The sequence below is a fragment of the Bipolaris maydis genome, assembly GCF_028858645.1.
Source record: "Bipolaris maydis strain C4 unplaced genomic scaffold PSV08scaffold_16, whole genome shotgun sequence".
In the NCBI taxonomy this organism is placed as follows: Eukaryota; Fungi; Ascomycota; class Dothideomycetes; order Pleosporales; family Pleosporaceae; genus Bipolaris; species Bipolaris maydis.
This window is the reverse complement of record NW_027093872.1, coordinates 689,656-714,205: the sequence shown is the minus strand read 5'-3', so window position 1 is coordinate 714,205 and position 24,550 is coordinate 689,656. Positions and strand designations below refer to the sequence as shown.

The 24,550-nt window shown below is 51.1% G+C and overlaps 7 protein-coding genes across 7 annotated transcripts; 3 read left to right on the top strand and 4 right to left on the bottom strand.

Annotated features, from left to right (window-relative positions):
• Positions 1-867: 867 nt before the first annotated feature.
• On the bottom strand, positions 868-1,175 carry PSV08DRAFT_356486 (uncharacterized protein; the record flags this gene model as incomplete). The annotated part of the gene is made up of 2 exons (XM_014223621.2): positions 868-921; positions 1,050-1,175. 2 exons carry the CDS (start codon positions 1,173-1,175, stop codon positions 868-870), a joined length of 180 nt encoding a protein of 59 aa, XP_014079096.1.
• Positions 1,176-1,527: 352 nt separating this feature from the next.
• Positions 1,528-2,788, bottom strand: PSV08DRAFT_210746 (uncharacterized protein). The gene is made up of 3 exons (XM_014223620.2): positions 2,583-2,788; positions 1,894-2,534; positions 1,528-1,839 (listed from the first exon to the last, which is right to left on the bottom strand). Exons 1-3 carry the CDS (start codon positions 2,717-2,719, stop codon positions 1,715-1,717), a joined length of 903 nt encoding a protein of 300 aa, XP_014079095.1. The 5' UTR covers positions 2,720-2,788; the 3' UTR covers positions 1,528-1,714.
• Positions 2,789-3,652: 864 nt separating this feature from the next.
• PSV08DRAFT_374657 (cytosolic regulator pianissimo) lies at positions 3,653-11,025 on the top strand (the record flags this gene model as incomplete). Its single annotated transcript, XM_014223619.2, has 4 exons — positions 3,653-7,072; positions 7,128-7,291; positions 7,367-7,544; positions 9,292-11,025. The coding sequence occupies 4 exons, from the start codon at positions 3,653-3,655 to the stop codon at positions 11,023-11,025; spliced, it is 5,496 nt and encodes a 1,831-aa protein (XP_014079094.2).
• A 1,760-nt stretch (positions 11,026-12,785) lies between these two features.
• PSV08DRAFT_405484 (uncharacterized protein) lies at positions 12,786-14,970 on the top strand. Its single transcript, XM_014223617.2, has 3 exons — positions 12,786-13,306; positions 13,366-13,891; positions 13,942-14,970. Exons 1-3 carry the CDS (start codon positions 12,846-12,848, stop codon positions 14,860-14,862), a joined length of 1,908 nt encoding a protein of 635 aa, XP_014079092.1. The 5' UTR covers positions 12,786-12,845; the 3' UTR covers positions 14,863-14,970.
• A 756-nt stretch (positions 14,971-15,726) lies between these two features.
• PSV08DRAFT_210738 (FAD dependent oxidoreductase) lies at positions 15,727-17,507 on the bottom strand. Its single transcript, XM_014223616.2, has 4 exons — positions 17,160-17,507; positions 16,589-17,053; positions 16,122-16,513; positions 15,727-16,051 (listed from the first exon to the last, which is right to left on the bottom strand). The coding sequence occupies exons 1-4, from the start codon at positions 17,356-17,358 to the stop codon at positions 15,824-15,826; spliced, it is 1,284 nt and encodes a 427-aa protein (XP_014079091.1). The 5' UTR covers positions 17,359-17,507; the 3' UTR covers positions 15,727-15,823.
• An 859-nt stretch (positions 17,508-18,366) lies between these two features.
• PSV08DRAFT_231462 (uncharacterized protein) lies at positions 18,367-20,411 on the bottom strand (the record flags this gene model as incomplete). The annotated part of the gene is made up of 4 exons (XM_014223615.1): positions 20,320-20,411; positions 19,877-19,994; positions 19,579-19,825; positions 18,367-19,524 (listed from the first exon to the last, which is right to left on the bottom strand). The coding sequence occupies exons 1-4, from the start codon at positions 20,366-20,368 to the stop codon at positions 18,367-18,369; spliced, it is 1,572 nt and encodes a 523-aa protein (XP_014079090.1). The 5' UTR covers positions 20,369-20,411.
• A 244-nt stretch (positions 20,412-20,655) lies between these two features.
• On the top strand, positions 20,656-22,209 carry PSV08DRAFT_210733 (chromatin remodelling complex Rsc7/Swp82 subunit-domain-containing protein; the record flags this gene model as incomplete). Its single annotated transcript, XM_014223614.2, has 2 exons — positions 20,656-21,701; positions 21,765-22,209. 2 exons carry the CDS (start codon positions 20,656-20,658, stop codon positions 22,192-22,194), a joined length of 1,476 nt encoding a protein of 491 aa, XP_014079089.2. The 3' UTR covers positions 22,195-22,209.
• Between the last annotated feature and the right edge of the window lie 2,341 nt (positions 22,210-24,550).

Below are 24,550 nucleotides of genomic sequence, written 5' to 3'. Positions count from 1 at the left end.
TTAGATTGGGGAAGGAGGTGCGGCGTCGTATTTACCCGTTGTATAGCTTAGCCTCACCTTTTTTGTTTTCTCTTAAAAGAATGCCATATATTCATTTCCCTTTTCGGTTTTCCAGGGACCAAGGTGTAAGTGAGGTACGCGACGGGTTGCCCCAAAAAATGGGACCAGCATCGGCTGAGCCCACCCACTTGACACAGGCACGGCGCATGGGCTGTGGTTGACCTGATGGCCAAGCGTGTGTGGAATACTTGGCAACGTCCGTATTGGGACAGTGGCAGCTTCAAATGAGGCTGGGTTCTTTGGAACCAAACCCCGAAACACAGGGCCAAGCTTGGAATGTGTCGGGTCGAGGGGGGCTAACGGCAACGTCGAGTCAAGGGGGGAGGGAAAAGTAAACCGTCCGAGTGTCATGTACAAGCTTTCTTTCTTTTCTCCGTGACAACAAGACAGTGCTTGGCATTTGGGTGTGAAGCATGTGAGGTTTCAGCCTCTGCGGCTCTGCGATGGTTGTGACGTAGTGACGAATCGATCGTGGAAAGGGAGAACATCGAATACGAGAGGAAAGGAAGGGGAGAACAGAGGGGTAAGAGGGAGATTATTGTTACATAATGTTACAAAGATGCTTGGAACCTTGTTCAGGTTCACTTAATTTTCCCCCACCATCATAGCTGTGCCTGAACGCCCATTCCATTGCTAGTCCCTGAGGTGAAATTTGGTATATGTACACAGGCGTAGAGATTCGTTTGATTTTTTTTCTTCTGATCACAGACTGGGTCTTATGCACGAACATTGATACTCAATCCTGGCGTCAGAATATTCAATGGTAGCGCATGTGTTGTTTCGTTTTCCAGTATCCAATCGGTTCGTTTACGCAGGCAGAAGAATCTCAGCCCAGCTGCTGTGCAGGAAAGCGACACCAAGCTGCGCAGTGAATTGTCAGCATTGTGTCTTCGCGTCATCGCTCTTCTAATACATCCTCATCTGCGCCCCACTGGCCACCCGAAGCAAGTCTTTTGTGTCTCCTTCTCTATTGTCGGGGGTTATCTTACAGCGAACATTCCAGCAGCAGTGACAATGCTCCTGTTTTCCTTGCTGGTAAAGGCCGAGATGGTACTGGAGGCGAAGCTGGGCTCTTGAACGGTGCGGCCCTTGCCAGTCATGTACTTGGGAGGCATCGTTGCGGCTGTGTGAAATACTACATCACTGTTAACCACTACATTGTTTTTTTAAAGTCGCGATGACATACCGTGTGAATTGATCTAAGAGGGGTGTGGGTGGGTGGTGCGGTGGATGCGATGCGGCTGCTAATTAGATGGAGTTCGCGATAAGTTTTGGGCATGCAAGAACGTCACTGGCTTGATTTGCTTAGGTAAGAACCATCCCGATTCTGCAGGCGCGGGCGCATAGCGGACATTACGCAAAAGTAACCACAATTGTAACTGCAAGTTCAACATGAAAAGTAGAATTCGAGCAAGTTTGAAGAGAAAATAGTCTTCTTGGTCCAACATTCACTTGCGATTGGGACAGTCAGAAGTTCGGAAAATTCATTTTTATGTTTTTTCTACTTTTGCTACTCTACAGTACTCTCATAGATATTGGTATAATGTTCTACTCACTCTAAATTCATCCCCTAGAAATTACTAAGCGTCAAAGGGTATCAAGAAATCAAGGCGCCGCATTTTGAAAGATGCAACACGATAATTATAAATGATGTTTACAGCTTGGACTTTGTTCCCTTGCGGGTGACAGTGCACTGAATGAGACCATTGGGGTCAGTTTGAGGCGCGAGAACTGTGGCGTCCTTGCCTGTGTTCTTGATGTCCTTGTGCCATGAGAGATCTGGGTATTGTGTTAGCAAACTAGGATATGCGAATATGGATTGGATATACTGACCTATTTCAAAGTAGTGCTTGTTGGGGAGTGAATAATCGACAGCCTCAACCTCGGGGACAGCCGCCAAGATCAAATCGCACATCTTGTACATGGTTGCCTGCACGCTCGCGCTGTCGTCCTCGGCAAACACCTTCATGGTGATATCTCGCGCAGTTTTCCATGCAGCGCCGAAGTCGATTTTGCTAACCTCATCCAAAGTCTTGAACAGCTTCCACTGCCACCCGGCTTCAATCTCGGTGCTCAGGATACGATCCCATGTCTCGGGTAGTCTTGTATACTCGTCGCGATGGAAACCATGGAATGCTGATCCCGTGCTCTTGAGGACTAGCAGCTTCTCAATCTTGGAGCGGATAGAGACGCCTTGGTTTTCGCGGGTTACGGCCTCGATGACGCGCGTCTCTTCGCCGTCGCGGTAGAATGAGTGTGGGTGAGGCTTGCCGTCAATGGACATGCGCGTCCATCGATGCTGGATGATCTTGACGTGGGCAGCATGGATGTGAGGGTAGGTCTTGATGAAGTGGTCGCCAATGATGGCGGCGAACTGCTCTGGTGGGTCGATGGGGTGTTGCTTTGCGAGAATATAGGTGGTCTGCTTCTGCGTGTCGGTCGCGACGACTACCGAGTTGTCTGCCTTGGTGTAGCTGGGGCGCGTCAGTTGGCGTCATGGCGACTTGTGTTAGTATGCTTACGATTGCTCAATGTCTCCCTCGAGCAAGATGCGCACTGTCTGCTCGACAACTGTGTGAATGCCGGTCTTGGGGTCCTTGTCGACCTTGTACAGGCGGACATTGTCCTTTCCGTAGCGGGCGTAGCTAAGCTGAGACATTGTGATGATGCGAATTGGAGGATAATGAGCAGATGAAGCAGACAGTCACGAAAGGGCGATCAAGATAGATATACTACTGGAAAACGGGAGCTGGACTGGGAACCGGCAAGCGGAGGAGACCGATGTGTATCGGATGGTTTCACGAGCAAGCTATGGACTATCGCGCAGGAAGCGGCGAGAACGCGCTTCGATTCGTTGACATGGCCATCGGCGAGCTCCGGTCGATGGACGAGGGCCTGGATAACGGCGCAGGGCGCGCACGTGACGGAGGGAGAGCCAGGCCCCCGCTTGCCGATGCACAAAGAGGGCACATTGCACGGCTTTGGAGTGGCGGGGCCTCGCCGGCAGACTGGACTCGGCACGGCATCAGGCCATGGTCAGTCCAGGCCGAGACGAATATAGTTTGTGGCTGCAGGACGGGAGCATGTATGTAGATACAAGTACTGTATGCATCATGTACAAAGTAAGTGTGTGTCTTGAAGTATGTATTAGTAGTAGTAGTAGTAGTAGTAGCAGGGGGGCAGCCCAGTCCGTGCACGTCGAGCGGCCACCGCCCGCAACAGGTCGCGATGGCTATGGACGGCGCTGTTTTCCCACCTCATTCACCCTCACCCGCCATATACACGCGCCCCACCCTCGCCAGCCTCTGCCACGGCCACGGCCACTCCCTCCCACGCTGCGGCTGAGCCACACTTCCGCTTTCGGTCTGGTACCGCGACGGGCACACCTCCACCTCTGCCCGCGAATGCTCATGAGGCAAGGCAAGGGCACCGCCGCCAGACACATGTGCGATGCGGTTGGCCAGGCCACGGTTAAGGCGCGCTCATGACGCCATCCGCCCGTTCACTCAATACCCAGGCCGACGCTGCCGATCAGACGTCGCTCCTTGCGCCCACGACGAGTAGAGATGGCCGTTCCATGTCGGCCGCTGGTATGGCCAGCTCGCGAGGAGGCCAGGCCTCGTATGCCTCGTATGCGACTGCAAACACGGGGCCCGGCAGCTTCAACACGGCTCTGACCAGACCTTCGACAGCCCAGGAGGGCAGGGTCCGGCCCGACTTCGACATGCACGCCATCACCATTGCCGACCACGACGGAACCACGTCCGAGCAGCGACAGGCCGAGCTGCAGGACCAAATCGAGAAGGAGACCAAGATCAAAATTGGGTCGGAGAACTTGTTGGAGGCACTCAATGCAAAGAATGCAAAAGAAGTCAAGAATCAACGGCTGCAAGTCGAGGAACAGCTAAATATATCAAACAGAAAACTGGCCCAGCTCCAGTCTGGCTTGGCTGCGGAGAAGCAGAGGGCCAAGGAGGTCAAATCCCCACCAGCCGACCCTCAAAGCAGGCTCTCATATCTTTTCCGTCGCAACCTATCGCGCTCACCATCACGCCATGTGGCCCAGAAAGAAGAGGACGAAGATGAGGAGACCGAGTCACCAACCTTTGTCCTCGCCGAGATACTCCAGGCTCTGGAAGTCCAGGGCATGCAACCGGAATACTACGTAGAGAGAGCAAACTCTCTCGTCCTTCTCTTCAAGCGACATCCCACACTCAAGTACGACCTGGCCTGGTCGGTATTCGGACTGCGGATGCAGACGATGCTGCTCAGCGACAGTCGTGAAGTAGTCGCAGCGGCGTACCGTGTCATGCGCTATTCCTTTACCGACCGCAAGTCGCTGCGAATTATACGTGCCCTTCATACAGATCACTTGGTCATTCTATCACTGGTCAAGGAAAGCAAGGCTAGTGTTGAGCGTGAACAAGCACTGAAGTTTGTTCGAGCTTTTCTAGAAGTCAAAGGAGGCGTCGAAGAGATTCCACGCGCCGTGGTCCGCATCATTGTGGCTGTGGCTGAGCATGCAGAAGACCGCCTCAGGAACATTGCAACACTGACTCTAGCCGAAATCCTTGTCCGAAAACCATCTCTTCTCGTCTCAGCTGGAGGCATGGGCGCTTTGGCCGATGCTTTGGGAGAAGGAAGCTACCTCGCCGCGGAGAGTGTTGGTACCTCATTCCTTTACCTTCTTGACACGCCCAGAAGACGTCGATTTCTGCGATCTGGGCGAGAACTAGAAGCCCCGTTTGCATTGTTTACTGACGCAAGCACGGTTCACGGACATCTTCACGAAGAAAAACTCAAAGTCAATGCCAAGGTCATTGCGTCTTTGCTCCGAAGTTGGGGCGGACTACTCACTCTTTCCATGAACGACTTTCTTCCTCTCCGATCTTTACTCTGGTCATTACAAATACCTACTCCTCACGTTCGGAGTGTTATTCTAGAACTACTATTCGATCTTCTTAGGATCAAACCCCCTTCGTGGTCGTCCTCGTTTCTTGCTGGACGTCGACTGACTACATATGGACGTGTTACGAACCTCAAAAACCAGCAAATCAAAGACACGACAGCTTCGAGTAGCACTGAAGACGATACCACCAAGTGGAGCTTGCTGGATCACTACGTCTCTGTGATTCTGGCGGCATTTCTGCATGCCGGCTTGATGCCAGCTTTGCTGCAGGCCGAAGCAGAGCCCCTTACACTACCTTTGAAGCGCAAAACGACCTTGCTTATCGGGGAGGTTCTGAAGATGGCAAATGAACTCTTGCCACCATCATGGAGCGCCCAGCTTCAGGTACTTCCTCAGCTCTTGCACTCTGCAGCAAAGTTTCAATCCGAAAGCCGTTTTGTTGCAATTGGCACCATCTATCAGGTCGACAGTATCAACAGAACACTGTACCGGTCGGACCCCACATCCTTGTACAATACCAAAAGCATCTCGACTTTTGATGATGCATCAGCAAATAGACAGTCTGACCAAGCCGCGAAGCTGCAGGCTGCTATGCAAGTTGACGAGGGCCAATTTCGGAACCTGATGGTCGAAACCCAGGTACTGAACACAGTCACGTTCCAAAAGTGGAGATGGGACTTGATTCTAAACATCATCGAGGGGCCGTTGTTGAACCCCAAAAGGTTGGATGAAGCTATCAAGGTTACCAAATTCATCCACCGAGTCCTGGGCTTCTATCGTCCGTTCAAATATCGATTTTCTGAGGTTAAGAACACCAAGCCAAACCAGCGATATGTTCGAGCAGGCTGTGCTCTAATGCAGAGCCTGCTACAAAACCCCGAAGGCGTCAAATACTTGGCGGAGAGTAAATTTATCCGTCAACTCGCAGAATGCCTATCGCACTTTGATCGGATGAGCGGGCTGACATCTGAATCGCCCATTTTCCAGACGGATCGCATGAACGAAACGCTTACTGGTGGTTACTTTGCACTGCTCGGGGCTCTGACGAAAGACCTCCGGGGTATTCAAATTCTGGAACGATGGAGAGTTATCAATATGTTCTACCACATCATCGAACTCAACGACCGCGACGATCTGATCCGGACCCTTCTGAGCAATCTGGACTACACACTGGACGGCCATCTACGCATCATCATCTCGAAGGCAATGACGTCGTGTTCTAAGGAGATACGCATCTTTGCCACTAGATTGTTGCGCAAGTACGCGACCAAGCCCATGGGAGTCAGCAGTTCTGCTGGTGTAGCCGAATGGGCCATCAGACTGCTGGTGACGCAGCTTTACGACCCGGATGTAGAGGTGTGCGAGGTTGCGATCAAGATCCTCGAGGAGGCTTGCAATCAGAAGGAGTCGTTGGAGTTTGTGGTCAAGTGCCGTCCAGCGCTGGACCATTTGGGCGAGATTGGGGCACCCTTGCTACTCCGATTCCTGTCGACCTCGGTAGGCTACCACTATCTGGACGGATTGGATTACATCACGAGAGAGATGGACGACTGGTTCTTGGGGAGAAATGACACTTATGTGGCCCTGATCGAAGCGTCCATGGCCCGCGCGCTTGCGGACATACCCGAGAAGCCATCGGTTCAACAAACATACGACGAGGCACCTGAGCCGACAGACTATGGCCTTGTGCCGCCGCATTTTTATCGCGAGCTAACGAGAACCAAGGAGGGATGCAAGCTCCTCAAGCAAAAAGGACACTTTGATGAGTTTGCGGCGACGATTCGAGACTTTGCATCCGAAAACGACGACCCTGAGATTATCCTCAAGGTCAAAGGCTGCCTGTGGGCGGTGGGCAATGTTGGGTCCATGGAGCTGGGTGCGCCATTCCTGGAGAACTCTGACGTGGTCAAGTGGATTGTGCAGATTGCTGAGCAGTCAGAGGTCATGTCGCTCAGAGGGACAGCCTTCTATGTGCTAGGGCTGATTTCGAGGAGTCTTCACGGGCAAGAGATTTTGCTCGAACATGGTTGGGATGGCGTAGTCAATGATTCAGGTGAAGCGCTAGGCTTTTGTCTACCCCTGGACTTCAACAAACTTTTCACGGTCAGTAACGGAGTTTCTTTTTTTTTCGGAAGAAAATGCACTAATGGTTGTGCAGATGGGACCCTGGGTGGCACAGGCAGAGGAGATGAGCTGGAACCCCAAAGCGGAGATCAAGGTTGCGGTCACGGATGAGGACGCGGTCAACGCGCGCATACTCAAACTCGTGACGGACCTGGGCAACACGGTGCTTGCCAAGAAGGCAGCCAGCGACCTGCAGGCGTAAGTGACTACTTTGTGCTGTGAAACCAAAGGCAGGATGAGGGAGTGCAAAGAAGCTAACGCGTGGGGGTTTAGTATCAAGGCTAGAAAAGCGCCAGGCTTCAGCAAACCGGCAATATTCCACAAGGTGATGCAGATACTAGAAGCACATCATTTCCGGCTTCCGGCGTGCCGGTTCATACTAGATCTGTTTGATAAGCGGGTGCTGGAGCAGATTGTGCTGGAAGAGGAAGACGAGCAGGGAGACGACGAGGTAAGCAGCCAGTCGGCAGAGAGCGCGGAAGCGAGCAGTCTTGGGGGAGTGAATGGGGCGGCTAGGGCATTGTAGAGCATGGTAGTGTTGACAGGAAACGGAGGCGCGGGGGATGGGAGGGGACTTGGGCGTTGAGGAGCGTTGTGTATGTGTGTACAGGGATGTCGATGTAAGATAGTGGTGTTTGTGGAGCCGAGCGAGAAGGCTGGATCAGGTGGTTTTGTTTTTGCATACAGCCATGGAGTTCCCCGGCGCGCTATGGCTACGGAGAGGTTGCCAAGGAGGAGCAAGCGCGCTAGGCTGCTGCTGTTTTGGGGTGTTTCTGGCGAGGGCGAGGGGGCGGCGCTATAGTCAGGCACAGTCGGGTCGAGTGAATGCCAGCGGATGCAAGCAGCTTGCCAGTGGCAGCAATGGTGTGGGGGTGATGTGTATGTGTATGTGTATGGAGAATGGACGCAAGTGAGCATGGACGTGTGTGTGTATGGATGCATGGACGCAAGTGAGCATGCATGTGTGTGTGGATAGCCGGGGGTGGCGGTGGTGGTGGCAGCTAGTGGGTAGGCTGGGTGCGGCTGCCCCGCCGTTTGTGGTGAATGCAAGTCGTCACGACTGTCGGACCCTTTGGGGGATGTCCAGGGTCCTTTGCGGCGGCCAGGCGTCTGCAAACGCGTGCTTGGCGGGCGTGTGGCACATGGAGGGCATGGGCTTGACGTCTGGCAGTGCCAGCGGGCGCGGACGCTGATTGGCCAGCGTCCTGCTAGACTCGACGTCCATGACGCTTGCAAGCCCGTCGTCGCTGCGTGTAGACATGTCGACAAAACACACGCGCGCCCAAGAGTGGATGGCCCAATGTGCGTGGCCAAGGCCTACATCCGCCTCTGTCCAGCGAGCGCGCGTCGCGCGGCCAAGAGGGACAGGACATGGCCGTCAAGTCGAGCTGGACTGGGAGCTGCTTGGTGGCCGCTGGCAGACAGCCAGCCAGGCCCATATCGCCCGACACTGATGCCGTCTCCCCGTACACAGGCCGCGGCACCGTGGTTTGCACCGGTCGGGATACTCTACACGAGTCGGGGTGCAGGTGGCGCGCACAACAAGCAAGTCGTCAGTCGTCTGCGTTCGATGCCTTCTGCAGCTGGACCGTGCAATTTTTATACCCAGCCGGCCCCGGATTGGCCTAGCCCTGCGCCCGATGACGGCCTTCTGTCTCGATCCGAGAACCCCAGAGCTGACACAGAAATCGGCCCTCAGCCTTCCTCGACCTGATACGAGGCCGGCGCGCGAGCAACATCGCCGATCTTTTGGCAAACTATCCGTCCAGCATGGATGACCAGTGCAACTCGAGCCCATTTGAACATGGCCCTCTGCTCTTCTTCCCTTTGCCCGCCTTACCACTCTCACGATCCCTCTCTCTCTCTGCCTCGCGACTCCTGTTCGCGCCCTTTCCCCTCGCGACGCAGCCCTGCTTGTGCTTGCTTGTATCATACCAATAAAGACTTGACCGCCGCAGTCTACCATTTCAAGACTGGCTCTTTATTTCCTTCCCCCCTTCGACGCCTCCACAAACACAAACACCACTGCCACCCCCCGCTGCCGCCGCAGTCGTCATTCGGCCCAGCACCATCACGCATGCTGCTTATCTTGAGCATTTGACTATCCTCGAGACGCCAGCCTTGCTGCCAACTTCGCCCACTGCACACGCCCGCTACCATCCACCCCACCCCCCGGCCCGCTCCCCACCCACTACAAGGGCTTTTCCACCGCACATGGCTGTCTGAGCCATTGCACCACACAGCGCATCTACATGAATCGCCAACGGACAAAAGGGTGCTCCATCCTTAGTAGCGTCGAGCACTCCTTCGAGCCTCAACTCTCTGCACCGGCCTTCATGTGCCAAAATGCCCGCTCCACAGAGGCTTCCGACACCGTAGCCCTGGACGCCCACCGCGACGCCCGCCAACTCGTTCGTCTGATCCAATGTCCACGATGCTCCAAGCCTCTGAGCACCCCGGTCACCCTGCCTTGTGGCCATACCGTCTGCCGCGCCTGCCTCCCGCCTCCACAACCTCGCACCAACGTATCGTACCCCAACACACCAGACCGTCTCATGGGCATTGCATGTCCATTGCTGGGTTGCGGGGCCGAACACGCCTCGGCGGAGTGTTCTGTCGACGTAACCCTGGCCAAGTTGATGGAGCTAATCAAGATGGAAATGACCAAACATGCCGCAACCACGGAAAACACCCCGACGCTTCTCGTTGAATTGCTCCAGCCTGAAGACGATGCATCCATGGACGAGAAAGAAAAGGAGACGTCTGCACGCCAAGGCCACCAGCAGGAACTGCACGGCGGCCATCTTGCGTCTGCATTTACCATGGCTGACCTGGGCAACCTCCGGTACACTTCCGAGATCCGCTACCAGTCACTCTCGGGAAGTGGGGACGATTACGAACACCTCGACTTGATGCTATTGGAACGCCTAAGGGAAGTAATACACAAGGAGCTAGACTGCCTCGTCTGCTACAACCTGATGCTGGACCCTACAACAACGTCGTGCGGTCATACATTTTGCCGCCGTTGTCTTGCCCGCGTCATGGATCACAGCAGCATTTGCCCGTTTTGTCGAAGAGGGCTGCATGTCCCTGCTTCATTGCAGAACCAGTCAAGCAACGTCATACTCAACTCTCTGTTGAATGGACTCTGCCCAGACTTGGTAGGTGCTCGGGCAGATGCTCTCAAGGCTGAAGAGCAGGCGGGCGACAACGTGCTAAATGTTCCACTCTTCATCTGCACCCTGTCGCTTCCATCCATGCCCACCTTTCTTCACGTCTTTGAGCCCCGCTACCGACTCATGATGCGACGTGTCATCGAGGGCAACAGGCAGTTTGGTATGGTCATGTACAACCGCACACGCGCTCCACAAGGCGATTTGGGTTCAGTTCCTTTTCTGGAATATGGCACGCTACTGGAAATTGTCAACTACGAGCTTTTGCGCGATGGGCGTAGCTTCATCGAAACACGCGGCGTAGGCCGATTCAAGGTGAGAGCGCACGGCATGCTTGATGGATATCACGTCAGCCGCATTGAACGTGTTGAGGATGTTTCCCTTGCGGAGGAAGCAATACTAGAGCAGCGCGAAACCACAATGGCACGTGACTATGCTGAAGCCTTCTTCCGCGATCACCCGCAGACCCAGCTCCCCACCGAGGTTGCTATTGAAACCTTATCCACACAACAACTGCTCGACAGCTGCACAGCTTTTGTTCGAGAGATGAGAGAGGCCAGCGCACCCTGGCTCCGCGAGCGTATCATCCAGGTGTATGGCGAGCCACCAGAGGACCCTGCCATTTTTCCATATTGGTTTGCTTCCGTCGTACCTATCGTGGAAGAGGAAAAGTACATTTTGCTGCAAACAGAACGGGTCCGCGAGCGCCTCAAGATTGTATACTCGTGGATTGGTAGGATCCGCGGCCAGCGCTGGTAAGTTATCTAGCTTCTCTTTTACCCGGCCTGCATTGCGCATGCACACGTTCCCTGAATCCTGGTCTCCCGGACGCCGGACTTGTCCCATGCCGTCTTCTACGACGTGCGTTGCAACATTATGGCCCCGTTTTGGTGCAGCTGATGCCGAGAGAGCCCGTTGCGCCGAGAGCCTGTTTGTGCCGAGACAAGCATTATCTCCGTTGTCCTCGTCACCATGACGCAACAGATATGCGTGAGTCGTCCAAGCCTAGATTCACCAGTCCCTTGCTTCCATTACAACAACCAAACCCTTTTCATGGGCATCCTTTTTTTTTATCTTGCAAAACGCGCTAACATGTTACCTTTTTCCAGGTCCTCGGGCAATTCATGCAGCATCCTGTGACTCTTGACTACTCTCGTCGCCATCGCCATTGCGCTTCTGTCTGCTGCCCCTCAATGTCAAGTCATGATTCGCATCCATTAGAAAAGCAGGCTTTGATGACGAGTGTGTGTGTCTCTCCACCATCGGAATCGAGAAACCGGATCCAAATAGCCTTCCCCCCTCTTCCCGCCTACCCTTCTGCCTCTCTTCAACTCCAGGACCTTTGCTTACAAGTCTCTTTTGAAAGCATTACTAGCCATTCAACCTTCTCCTGTGTATAGGCATCGTGGCTGTGTCAATTCTTTTTTCTATCTTTCGCCCACTCACGACGAACGTTTTTTTATCATCATCTTTGGTGTTTTTTTGTACTTGCTGGTCTTCGCTTCTTCAATGATTACCCCCTTTCAGGAGGACCGGAGCTTGCCGCGTCCATGTTTGAAATGACATTTTTTTATTTACATATTATATAGACCCAGGTGCTAGCCTGGTCGGGGCCCGCCTTCTTCATTTAGGAGCAACACACATCAACAAAAAGGGGATTATTGATCTTTTTTTTCCTTGTCGTCTTTATGTCCTTTTGCAAATCGCATTTTCAAAGGGGGGAAGTTGAGAACAATTGAGAGAAGCGTGTGAAAGGGTTGGGGATGCATTTTTCTTAAAGCCCTTTCCAGCGCGGGGCAAACAAGTACTATGTATGACTTGTATTATTTTGCCCTCGAAAACACACCACAAGACACAAGCAATCCTTGGAAGTTTTTCTTCTCTCTTAAAATTCTGTGTGTATTGGGGATTTGTTCTCTTTTTAAAGCAAGCATTGATTGGCGTTTTTTACAAAATGATGATTGGCTTGGTGTAGTTGATGGACGGTTTGTTTTCTCACTTGCCTAAGTGTTTGCTGCATGCCAGTGCAGAATTAGGCAATGGGTTTTTTTTACCCATGATGAGAAATCGAGAGTTTTATATCTTGTAGATATTACGTTATGTGTGTATGGATGTGGAAATGCACACGTGCTTCCTATCTTGATATTTTGCTTTGTGTGCCTGCTTTCTGGTCATATGTGCGAAAAGAGTGGGAGGGTGAGTGTTGCTCTTTCCCTTAATGACAAGGCCGAGACTCAAGAACTGTTCACTTTTCCACTCTCACCTTGGAGCTTTTGTTTGGTTGTTGAACTGCTTGATACTGTTCCACTTTCGACTGGCAACAATCATGTTGCGTGTTATACAACCTCCTTTGAGCGCTTCGCGACGCTTACAGCTGTGTCAACTAATGCATACAGACGAAGCGAGGGCGCAGCTGCATGCACCGCCACCACCATGCATGCCGTGCATAGGCTGACGCGAGGCTGAACTACTGGGCTCTGTATTTCAAGCAGTTGAGCCCTGGACCATGCGTTGTTCTTGTCTAATCCTCCATTACTACTTTTCTATCTTGTAGGTTAAGCTGACCGATATCGTTTACCATGGAGGCTCTTTCCGGTGTTGCTAGTGGCATGGCTGTTGCCTCGCTATCGATACAGCTCATTGACTCCATCGCGACCATCAAGACCTTCATTCGCAACGTCAGAGATGCACAACAAGAGTTGGAACGTTTGGTGGACTTACTGGAGCGTCTTGAGGCCTTGTTGGAAGACGTTCGCGCCTTGATGGAACGACAGACATTATTGCAGGCAGAACATTTTCCGATACCCTCAATGACGATATCCAAATGTCTGAAGAGCTGTGAGAAGATGCTTGAGCCGTTCCATGCAATGGTCGATAAATACACGCCTGCAACAGTGAAAGTTGGCACCCGTATGGACAAACTCAAAACTGGATTGAGGTTCAGTCTCAAGGCAAAGGATGTTAAAGATTTTGAAACGCGAATTGAGAGAGAAATCGGATTTCTCCATGCTAGCCTCGGTGCGAACTGCGGAGCTATATTGTAAGTTTACAACAAGGGTACTCATTGTTAAGGCTGTGCTGAGTGGTTATTGATGTCAGGATGCAACTTGGCCCTGCATTACTCAAAAACCAAAATAATAAAGAAGCCACTCGTTCAAACCATGCGGAACTTGCCATCCTGGACAGCAAATCTACAATTGTGTCCTCTAAGGAGGATCTGACCTCGTTATCGACTGCGAGAACTACGCGTGTCTCATCATCAGTAATACCAGTCCATTGGTCACTTCAAAGACTAGGCGTACATCGGCGGAAAATAGTTCGACGCATACCAGGAAACTCGGAGCAAACAATACCGGGCTACGAAAATGATCATGAATCCATTATTTCTGAAGACTATGAGACAACTTTGCTCTGGAGCGTACTCGGTTACGGATTGACGTGGATCCAGCGCCGGTCATTCGACATAGTTTTGCCAAGCCTCAGTACATTTCCGCTGGTTGAATATTTTGATAGGGAGGTCCGTTTCAGCGTTAAAGAGGATACGATACAAGAGTTTCAAGACTTGCTTCGTCGCAGGGGGATTCACCCATTCTCACACGATTCCTATGGGGAATCCTTGCTCCATGTAAGGCCCTCATGGTCAATTTCTGAAAATGATACTGATACAGTGCCTAGGTTGCTGCAATGTATGGCAGGGCAGATATCTATCTACTGCTTCTAAAACTTGGCCTAAAGCAAAGCCTCAATATTTTGGGGAATTCTCCTTTGGCACATTTACTATTCTGGACTGGACCTTCTTCGATCCATGGAAAAGCCACCATCTGTCGTTATATACTTGAGGAAACGGAGTTATCGGTCGATATCGGCTCTGATCTTGATTTCTCAAGGTATGCCCGTGCTGATTGGAAGCTTTTTCAGTGGCTGTATCAACAAAGTGCAACCCTTTTCCTCCACGAAGATGCGTTCAAAACACAGCTTGGTATTATGCAAAGAATTTGTGCGGAGATAGGTCTTTTTTTGACGCCCACATCGTCAGCTCTGGCTGGGTTATCTGGTCTGGATGTGAAAGGAGACTTGCTTGATCACTTACAACTAGGAGGAGGCGATTTACTCTACTATCTATTCGATTATTGCATAAGCAGTTATGAATCATTCACAGCAGGGGATATGTTTCTTGAATGGCTGTCAACGTCAGGCCTCAATGCGGAGCAGTTGGTGAGTAATGAGATTGCAAAACTTGGTCCAGGAGCCTTGCTCAAAGCCTGGCCTTTTGACAAAAGAGTTGTATTTCAAGCTCCTCAAACTGGAGAATGGAGTCTTAGCTTTGAGTGGGCATTGGACGAAGAAGCAGATGGCTATCTGCTTATCTCGGAGTACGAAAAATTGACAGTCGAATCTGAAGCCTTTTACTATTTTGATCTGAAATGGCCATTTGCTGATCTCGGATCCTACTGGATGTCAACTACATTCGATAAATGGGAAATCAATATGGATCTCCGCTTCCAACGCCGCATGGCTGCCAAAGCTCGCAAAGAACGCGTACGAAGTGGTCAAAAGATACCAAGGAGCAGGATGCCGGGAGCATGGGTAAACTGAAGAGCTTGGTTAGTTGTGTTCGAATGTATCATAGTTACTTTCAGCGTCTTGTTTCTTTCTCATTCCATTTTTTTCTAATTATACCCAATACCATGTCTTTATCCACCAGTCCTCAGTTTCTCCACAATGTTCTATTCAACACTCTGAGATATCTTGTATCCGCCTTCTCCACAGCTCCAACACCACACTCACACGTAAATCATTGCACGATTGAAATCTACACTCTACTCTTTGCGCAATACAGCTCTCGGAGCACACATCCTATACGCCCTCGTATCAGGCAAACCTACAACCTTTTCTCGCTCCAAAATCAAGCCCAGTAGCAACAACGACTATGCGATATACACTGATGTGCCACAACTTTGCAACTATACGATTTTCTTTCCGCTCAAAGGTGTGCTAAACATCTACAAGTTACATCCCCCCCCCCCCCCCCCCCCCCCACGTTTGAGTTTTCAAATGTTCAAGTGGCAGACATACATTTTACTCATCGTACTATGAATCTTGTATGGAAGAATGTAACTAAAAAAAAGCCATGATGACATTGGCGGGATGAGAGCCGGTTGTCGTATGTAATGGTTAGTAGTGGTTCATTGAAGATGTATATACTAGTTTAACCAACCAACTTTGCTCGACATTTACGGCCTGTTTCATAGTTAGTGGGATTCTACGGATCCAACTGCAATGTTTTTTTTCTTTCAACGTGCTCGAACTTATCGACTTGAAGAGAAAAAAAAGAACATGGGGTGCCCCCCCCCCCCCCTGTCGCAAGTTGAGTTATTGTGATTGATGCGTTACTGTACTACTTGACTGGCCAACTTGCATAACTGTAAGCAGATTCTCCCTGGTATGAAGTAAAATCGTGTGTACGTAAAAAAAAATTGATATGTGATAATATTCTATTTATTTTCATGACCACCTCAATGCCCCAACCTTACAGAGTTTTTACATAGCGACAATCTTACAACGGAAACTGCAACGCCTCCACCTTCGCACTAGTCGGCATTCCAAGCATCAACTCCGAAAGCACCAACCCCGTACCCGGCGCATGCGAGATACCCCAAGCACCATGTCCCGAAGCAATAAAAACGCCTCCCTTGGTCTCTTCTTTTGTCTTGAGGCCCCCCAATTTATCGTCTGGTATCCGCGCAACAATCGGTCGGCCGCTCGATGTCACTGGACGGAAACACTACACAAAGTAGAACCATTAGCATCACACGTGTGTACGTAGGGGGGGAGCAAATGCAATCAAAACATACCAAACCCGCCCTCAAAACCTCCATGTCCTTTTCCGGCACCGCAACCATCATGACCTGCGCGCACTGCCTCAACTGCTCAATCGCCTTCTCACTCGGCTGCACATCCGTCGCAACATCCGGCAGCGGCACAGTTGTACTGTTCAGACCCCCCAGGTACAACTCGCCGCCGAGCCGCGCAAACCATTCTGGCGAGAACCCGAGCGTGTCAGTTGCAAAGATGGCAAGGCAAGCTTCGGTGTCGGCGTCTGCAGGGTTGAAATGTGGGTTCCGAACGAGCAGGGAGTGGCCTGCGAGTGGGGAGATGGGAATGCGGGATTTGGAGGTGGGGAAGAGGGTGGTGAAGACGCGGGGGGACCAGGCGCCTGAGGCGATTACGAGGCGGGAGCATGGTACTGTTTTTCAAAGACAGTTAGTATGTGTGTAATTGGTAGGGGTGCGCTTGTGTGGAGAGAGAGAGAGAGTCTTACGCTCGGTTTGGGAGTCAGCGTTGTCGCCTTGTTGTATCCGCACACCACTTAGTACACCCTCGGAGTCTTGAATCACACCTGTCGCTCGCGCAGGTTGATGTATGGTTACGCCTCTTGCTTTGATCTCTTTCAGCACCCACTGGCAGAACCTCAATGGGTCTATCTGCGCTGTCGTCCCGTCTCGACTAATGACCTCCATGGTTCCTTCTTGTGTGCGTCGCAGCCATCCTGGGCGAGTGACCTGCGCTTCCGGCGGTTTATTGTAACCTGCTGCTTGTGCTCTGCTGGTTCCATTTTCCAGCCAATCTTCGCCGCTACCTGCAATTGCTGATTCGCTGTCTTGCGAGAGCGAAATGCCGGTTGAGGAGGAATAGCCCCATGCTTTGCGGCCACCGTGTGCCTGGGCGAGTTCGGAGTGGAGTTTGAAAGATAGAGTACCGAGAGAGGATACGGATGGTGCGAACCCTAAAATGGGGAAATTGTTATTAGATATACGAATTCGACGTGGATTGCGAAAATCGTGGGCGTGCTGGAGACTTCTAAGATGCAGCACACCGCCGCAGGTACATACAATCAGCGCTCAAGAACCCCGCCGCGAGCCCGGACGCGCAATGGAACAACTCGGCACTCGAATCGACAATGTGCACATTTTGTGGATTGGTTTTACCGGCCTCGGTCAGATAGTAGGCAGTACACAGGCCTATGATGCCGCAACCCAGTATAACGGTGTCGGTGTTGTCGGAGATAGGAGGCTGTTCGCTGACAGCCATGGCTACTAATGTGGCTCCTTCTCCGCGTGGGGTATCGGCAGTTTAAATGAGGGGTACGTAGCAAAGCAAAGAAAATGGCCAAATGGGCAGAGCAACCAGAAAAGAATAACAGGGCCGAATCTCTCTTTTTGCCTCTCCGATTCTGAATTGCATACGATACGCACTTGCTAACAGGCTACCTTTAAAAGAGCGCCCCAGTGGTCGGTTTTCGGCGCCGATGCGCAAGTCTGACCACTTACACCCATACACGCACGCTTCATCGGTTACTATGCTAAATGGAAGACATGCGCTCCTGTTTCCCCCTTCTGTCTGCCTTCAGTGGTAGGAGGAAGCGACACAGCACATATTATCGTACGAGTCAATGTGGAAAAAGAGGGGACCGCGGCTACGCGTTGCTCTTTGTCGTGAGTGGTGCAAGTGGTTAGTAAAAGCCCACTTTTGCCCATTCAAACCCGGGTGTAAGTGGTCATGAGCCGATATGGCCTGATTGCAACGGTAAGGATCGCATTCTAGAGCTGTGCCTTTACTGCTTTGGTGCACGCCTTGTCGTACTATCCGCTGCAAGGGTCGGATGATCGACTCGGCTGCCTGCGTGCGAAAAGCTCGCTGCTTTACTTTTTGTGTTGCTGTTGATGTAAGAGCTTGTAAACCCGGTGGTGCCATCACCAGAGAGTTTGGTAACTCAAAACGCCCCCCGCATGTCTGTTGCTGTAGGGCGAAATGGGCCCAACATGTGATGCATCAGACCGTGGTTTGGTAATGGCTGCATTGATACTATCTAACATAACTGTGGAACGTCTCAGGTGCAGACCCGAATATCTGCATGCTATTGATGATGTCGAATGCTTTTTCCATCATGCTCCCTTTTATCCTAATTCCATTGCCTAGTGATAACTCGGTGACCGAGCATGTTGAGCGTTGTGGCGGAAAAGACGACATCATGCTTTCGGACCCGAAAGTGTATCCAGTTCATCCAGCGATACTCTTTTCCTTGCCCGCGGGGTCAAGTTAGCGAGACGAGTCGGGTGTCGAGCGAAATGGATAGGTCTTCTCATAAACACCAGGGAGTACATCGGCAACATCGTCTTCGGGATTGCCTTTCTCAACATAATGGCAAGCATCATCCATCCCAGTCTCGGCCGTCGTCGAAGAAGGCGAGCTGGATCCCGTTCCATAGCCAGTTCCGTCGTAGAGCCCGACATGCTGTCCCCATGTGCTCTCGTGGTTCTGTCGCTTGCCAGCGTTGCTGACACGGCTGTGCAATTGCTCGGTACTCTCCATGTCCAGGTCGAGATCCAGCCATTCTGGAAGTATGCGTTCTGCAAGAGTCTCATCGAGCACCAGTTCCCTGTTCGTTTTTCCAAGCATATCCCTATTCAGCACAACGAATCTGCCGAGTTCAGGCAATATCCTTTCCGCCACAGCGAAGTCTTCCTCACGGCGGGCAAGGATCATCTCCGACTCGTTGTCTGGGGCATAGCCGTGGCCATTATACGCTGTGATACCGATGCGGCGTTTGAGATCCCCATTGTGAAAGACTCTCAACATGTAGTCCTTGCCAATGATCATCAACACATTGTCAGAGGGGTCTGTCATGCCTTCATTCGTATTGAGGCAGTGCTGATCAAACTTTTCCGTCAGTTCGTGAACGTGGGGATCCTCCTGCATGAATCGACGATCATTGACCAAATCATTAGTGTTGTCGGTGCTGGATTGTTCGCTTTCAGGGCCCTTGGTTGGAACATGGTGGTGTTCTGTGGCGGCTTGGACAACTTCAGTTGTTTCTCGTGAAGTGCCTTGGATCTGATGAGGCTCCTGCACATCATCCTGAAGGGGAGCCAGTAAGTCCACACAAGCTAAATCCAGATCGAACGCCGGCCCGAACATTGGTGATGGAAAATCTTCATTTTGTTCCAGGTCCAAGAGCTTCCGGAGTGGAGCTGGTGAGGAGGGGATAGTGCCATCCGGTATTACAGAGGGCGAGACAAACGATTGCGGCTTCTGATTCTCCGATGAAGGGATAGGCAGTGGCGAAGAATAGCAGAAGTTATGGCCAAAATCGATCGAGTCTGTGCGGCTTAGGTCAAACAAGGGCTCATCGGCCGGCGACTCTTGGAAAGTGAGGAGGAGAGACGACCTTGGGCGGGGCAGTGGAGTGTGAGGGCTCTAGTGAATATGCGATCAGTAACATTCTCGAATTAGTGGTTGAATGGCACCCACATCAGCGCAAGGCGAAGCATCTACACCGGGCTGCTTGGCCTTGGTTGGTGATCGCAGACTGCGTAAGGAGTTGATGCTTCGCAACTTGTTCTCCTTCAGCGACCCTACAAGACCCTTGCGCCTTGAGGGACTGTTATTGCTCGACGGCGAATCGTTTGCATTTGGTCGGACGGAGTCTTCGTCTGGTGAAGGACCGGGAGTTGTACCCCTCTCGATCAAGTTACGATCGGCACCAGAAAAGGCGCTCCTTGGAATGATTAGCGTATCTGAGTGGAATCAAGAAGTACAAAACACCCACTCGGTATCGTTCTTCCTGCATAGGAGCTGGGAAATGCTCTTCTTGGCTTTGAGGCTGAGGAGATCGAAGTGCATGATGAATGGCTGGGGTGCTCTACTGACACCAGAGACTTGATAGGCCGTATCAAGATGTTAGCTGCGTGCGTTGGAGAGTGCTATTAGATGGTCTGAGATAGTGGTAGTCACTCATGTAGCTCTTGAACTCTGCACCATGCCTGTAAACAGTCATGGTCGGTCCTGCTTGACCGTTGCATGTGAGTCTGGGTCATAATTTCCAGATCCGCTTCGATTTTGAATGATCAGGCTCCCTTGTGTGTTTGAAATACAAGCTTTATTAGAAGCCTTTTTGACAAGAAAATCAATCAGCCTATTACCAACAGACTATCATGTACAACGGCTTTGGACAGGGAGTTGTAATGAGCATTTCTGAGATGAGATGCTCACCGGGCAGCGGCTCACGATTCCCGCACCAACAGGGTGTTTTTGGGAGCATTGAAAATGGCAAGTAATTGTGAGTCGGCAGCAAGAGCCTCTGGAAGGAGATCCATCCTGACTACTCGATATGGAAGACCGATGGGCACGTGACGAACGCGGACTGTGCGTATGATCCCTGTCTAGCTCCTTCACGTCGCGGTCCACAGCACTACAGCGCTCAACCACCGAGCAGCGCAATCGCCCTCCACTCGATTCCATAGCCGCCATCACCACCCAAGTCGCACTGGATTCGGATCCACAACTGTAGTCTGTATAGCGCCACAAAAATACGACAGTTGCGACACAATGGCGCGCGGACGCCCTTCTCGAGCTGCAGCGCGTCGCAGCACGCCTGTTCGCAGCGCAACACCGCAGCAAGATAGCGATGAAGACATGATAGATCCCCCAGAGTCGCGCGCCGAGACTCCCAAGGACGAAGAGGAAGAGGAGGAGGCCGCATCAGCAGCGCAAGCAAGCGACGAGGAAGCCGCACCTTCTGAACGTTCACCATCGCCTGCAGTCATCCAGCCTTTCCCGCGTAAGAAGCGACTTGGCCGACCTCCTAAGAACAGGCCGCCGGACTGGAACGCCGGAGAGCCAGACAACTCCGAAGGTGGTACGCCTATCAAGCGCAAGCGTGGGCGGCCGTCTGGCGGAGGTCGAGGACGACCGCCGAAGGGAGGGCAGTCGCATACGACCCGTGTCCCCATCGACAAAGAGGGAACCATGATGGATGTTGTCAACGATGAGGTCGATCTACCTGAAGACGAAGAGGGTGAGAAGAAGGTCGACAAACTGGGCAATCTCATGGGCGGACGAGACTATCGAGTTCGCATCTTCACTATCAGAGGTAGAGGAGACAGGCAGTACATGTTGTCGACCGAGCCCGCTCGATGCTGTGGTTTTAGGGATAGTTATCTGTTCTTCACCAAGCACATGAAACTCCACAAGATTATCATAGACGACACTGAGAAGAGGGACCTCATTGACCGCGAGATTATCCCCCACTCGTACAAGGGTCGTGCTATCGGTGTTGTCACTGCGCGCTCCGTCTTCCGAGAGTTCGGCGCGCGCATCATTATTGGCGGCAAGAGGATCATCGACGACTACTACGTCACAGCAGCGAGGGAAAATGGTGCAGTCGAGGGTGAACTTGCAGACCCCAATGACCGACTTCCGCCTCCAGGAGAGCCATACAACAAGAACCAATACGTTGCCTGGCACGGTGCTAGTAGCGTTTACCACACGGGCGTGCCCAGTGTGCCAACAGCAAATGGAAAGCCTGCACCTGGAAAGCGAAAGGTCAACATAACATCCGCCAACTGGCAATTCGAGCATGGTTCAGCAGCTAGGTAAGCAAAAACAATTTCCCGCATTCAACCATTCCGCAACCTGGAAACTAACGCGGTATATAGTCGGTTCAACTCAAGCCTCTCCAAGCTCCGCAAAGCAAACCTCTCAGGAATCTACGACCCACACACCAACCTCATGTGCTACCCAAAAGTCACACAACCGACACACGCGCGATGGGAAGAAGTCGCCCCCGAAGACACTGACGTACCCCCTCTTGTCCGCAGAAAATACCTCGTCGTCGATACCATCTTCCAGCAACCTCCCTTTGCTGGCCTGGGCATCCCAGGTCCCGACGGCGACTTCATTGATGTCGGCACCAACGGCCTGCCCAAGCTGGATGATGAGGATGAAAAGCACATGAAGCCTGAAGAGCTCGAAGCCTTCTCGCAAATCAAGCGTGAAGAGCAGGAGTGGCGGAGCCAGTGGGGTGGGGAAAGTACGGATGGTGCGCGGGTGAAACCAAAGATTGGGTTTGTAGGTGTGCCTGTTTGAGGGGTCTGTTGCTTTGGAAAAGCATTGATTGAGAGATTGTGTTGCGCTGTTGATTCTTTTTATTTTCCTTCAAACGGATCCTTTATTTTTATTTTTTATTTTTTTATTTTTTTTTGGGGGGGGGGGGGGGGGGGTCTCTCATTGAAGGCGTGAATTCGGGATGTGGAATATATACCAACATGGCACCTTTGTGCTGCGTAAAAACTACTGTAGTAGTCTCACTTGTTTTTCTCTATAAGTGTGGTGAATACTGTATTGCATCAACGGAAAAGAATAGTGCCGATTGAACTGTTGTCTTGTTGCGTGATGGTGTATCTCACGGTGCGCTTGGAGATGTCCGAAATGGCGATTTCGGGTCCGGATATTCCTCAGCGTATGTGTAAACACGACGGCACTGGATCATTTAGTGTAAATTTGCTGCTGCTTTAGTTGTGCAATACAGCTGAATAGGAAGGGAGTTTTTTTTCTTTGTGTTACCACCGAGTCGTGTGTGAAAGAGCATCAGAGGGGTTCGTTTTTGGAGCCTTTCCCTCTTACTTGTTGCACTAATTAAAGCATGTTGAAGGACATTTTATCTTGCTCCAATACATGTTAGAAATAAAATGAGCTCCCTTGCACATCTTCATCAACGAACCTTCAACATTATCAAAAAAAACTTAATCATCACAGTCGGAAATGAGACGTAGCTTTACCTGGAGCGATGAAGTTAGATATACTTTGCTTAAAATGGATATGTTTGCACTGGGTAGACTTGAGGGGCTCATTGGTGTTCTTCTGTCTAGCAGCGTCTGGTTGAAAGGAACCAGAAAGAAAAAATTGGATGTGACTTGTTCATGCACATTGCGCTCTGCGGTTCGGCGAATGACTGTAATTGAAAATATCGCACAAGAATAGACAAGTAGCGAACATACCGAGATGTGCGTAATTGAATATCACATTAAAGCCTCTTTTACTACTACACACAAATGTAGATTCCTAGTATAGGTAGAGAAATAATACTGTGCAAATTACGCCTGGGTTCTCAGATTTCTCAATACAGTAGCGCGTTTTGCCCGAAATGCATAGTCTATGGGAAGCTGGATAGCAAGGGAATGAGTAGGAACAAGAATGTAGACCGCGTGTACATAGGTAGGAAATTGTAGACGAAAAAAGAACAGCGTGCGAGATAGTGTATGACATGAGCGGTATGGGCTGCTTATTCGTAGTACGTAACCGGTGGGTGGATAGTGTCACTTTTTCTCCCAACTCGTCTCACTGCGGAAAAGTCTTCTCTGCTCCTTCTTGGTTCTCTTCATTTTGCGACATAGCTGTAGACAAGTAAAGTTTAAATGTTGTTTGTTCAATAGAGAATTCCAGCTAGCGGCGAACTTTACATTGTGTACGTACTAACAGTCCCGTGATATTTTTTTTCCGCCCGTTGCGAAGATGAAGCGATGAAGCGATTGTATTTGCGAATGAAGAAAGACAAGAGAAAGAACTCTATTGTTGTTGGACAAAGTTTATGACTGTATAGTTGCATAGAAAAAATGCCTGACTACAGCACAAAGTAAGTAACGCGACAGTCATGCTCGCGCTAACAAGATGCTACTATACCGCTCTTTCTCTTTCTCTTGGGCTGTTTTGCATTAACACAGGTGAGAACGCATGGTCTAAGCAAGGACAAGGAAGTGGGGTCTGCAGTAATATCACATCAGTCCGGGCTTAACTGGGCTCGGAGCAAGTGACTGGGGTGAAAGGGTTTAGACTTTTGGATCTACAACAGAACTGTTTGCTGTTGGGGTTCTCGCGATACCTGTAAGAGATCCTCTGTTTCAAGGAGGAGTGCCGATGGATCGTCGTTTGTGTGTGGTTCTGGTACGTCGAGCGCTTTGTTAGGCGAGAGGGCTGTAGGGGGCTGGCTGTTCTTGGGATGCTGGTCAATGGTTGCATGTGTGAATGCTGACGCTTTCATGACAAGAGCGCATTTACGGCTGGATAGCTCCACAGTGGAAGGTGCCGTGCAGAAACATTTCATAGCTGACTTGTTGAGATATTGGCTGTGTAGGCAGCAATAATCTTGTAGACTTTGTCAATTCAACACGGGAAGTTCTATTTGCATCTACACATCAGGACATCGGCATTATCGAGTGCTTATAATTAGCGTTAGGATTCGGCGGTAATCATTGGCGATCAGGTCAGTCATCATTATAGTGCGATGAATTTTTTTTCCGATACGATAATTACACCTAGACAGACGGCGGCATAGAATAGGCGGTAGAATTATGACTATTGTTGCGGTTTATTTCGTCCATTTATCGACGGTATCATGTGGATAATTTCGGGGCGATCGTCGGAGCCATGTCGAAGAGTAGGCTCG

Coding starts and splice junctions, on each gene's coding strand:
- PSV08DRAFT_210746 (XM_014223620.2), bottom strand. CDS start 2,719: ATGTCTCAGCTTAGCTACGCCCGCTACGGAAAGGACAATGTCCGCCTG. Junction 2,535..2,582: donor GAGGGAGACATTGAGCAATC/GTAAGCATACTA, acceptor GACGCGCCCCAG/CTACACCAAGGCAGACAACT. Junction 1,840..1,893: donor CAAGCACTACTTTGAAATAG/GTCAGTATATCC, acceptor CACAATACCCAG/ATCTCTCATGGCACAAGGAC.
- PSV08DRAFT_405484 (XM_014223617.2), top strand. CDS start 12,846: ATGGAGGCTCTTTCCGGTGTTGCTAGTGGCATGGCTGTTGCCTCGCTA. Junction 13,307..13,365: donor GCGAACTGCGGAGCTATATT/GTAAGTTTACAA, acceptor TATTGATGTCAG/GATGCAACTTGGCCCTGCAT. Junction 13,892..13,941: donor ATGGGGAATCCTTGCTCCAT/GTAAGGCCCTCA, acceptor TACAGTGCCTAG/GTTGCTGCAATGTATGGCAG.
- PSV08DRAFT_210738 (XM_014223616.2), bottom strand. CDS start 17,358: ATGGCTGTCAGCGAACAGCCTCCTATCTCCGACAACACCGACACCGTT. Junction 17,054..17,159: donor GGGGTTCTTGAGCGCTGATT/GTATGTACCTGC, acceptor TCCCCATTTTAG/GGTTCGCACCATCCGTATCC. Junction 16,514..16,588: donor CGCTGACTCCCAAACCGAGC/GTAAGACTCTCT, acceptor TTTGAAAAACAG/TACCATGCTCCCGCCTCGTA.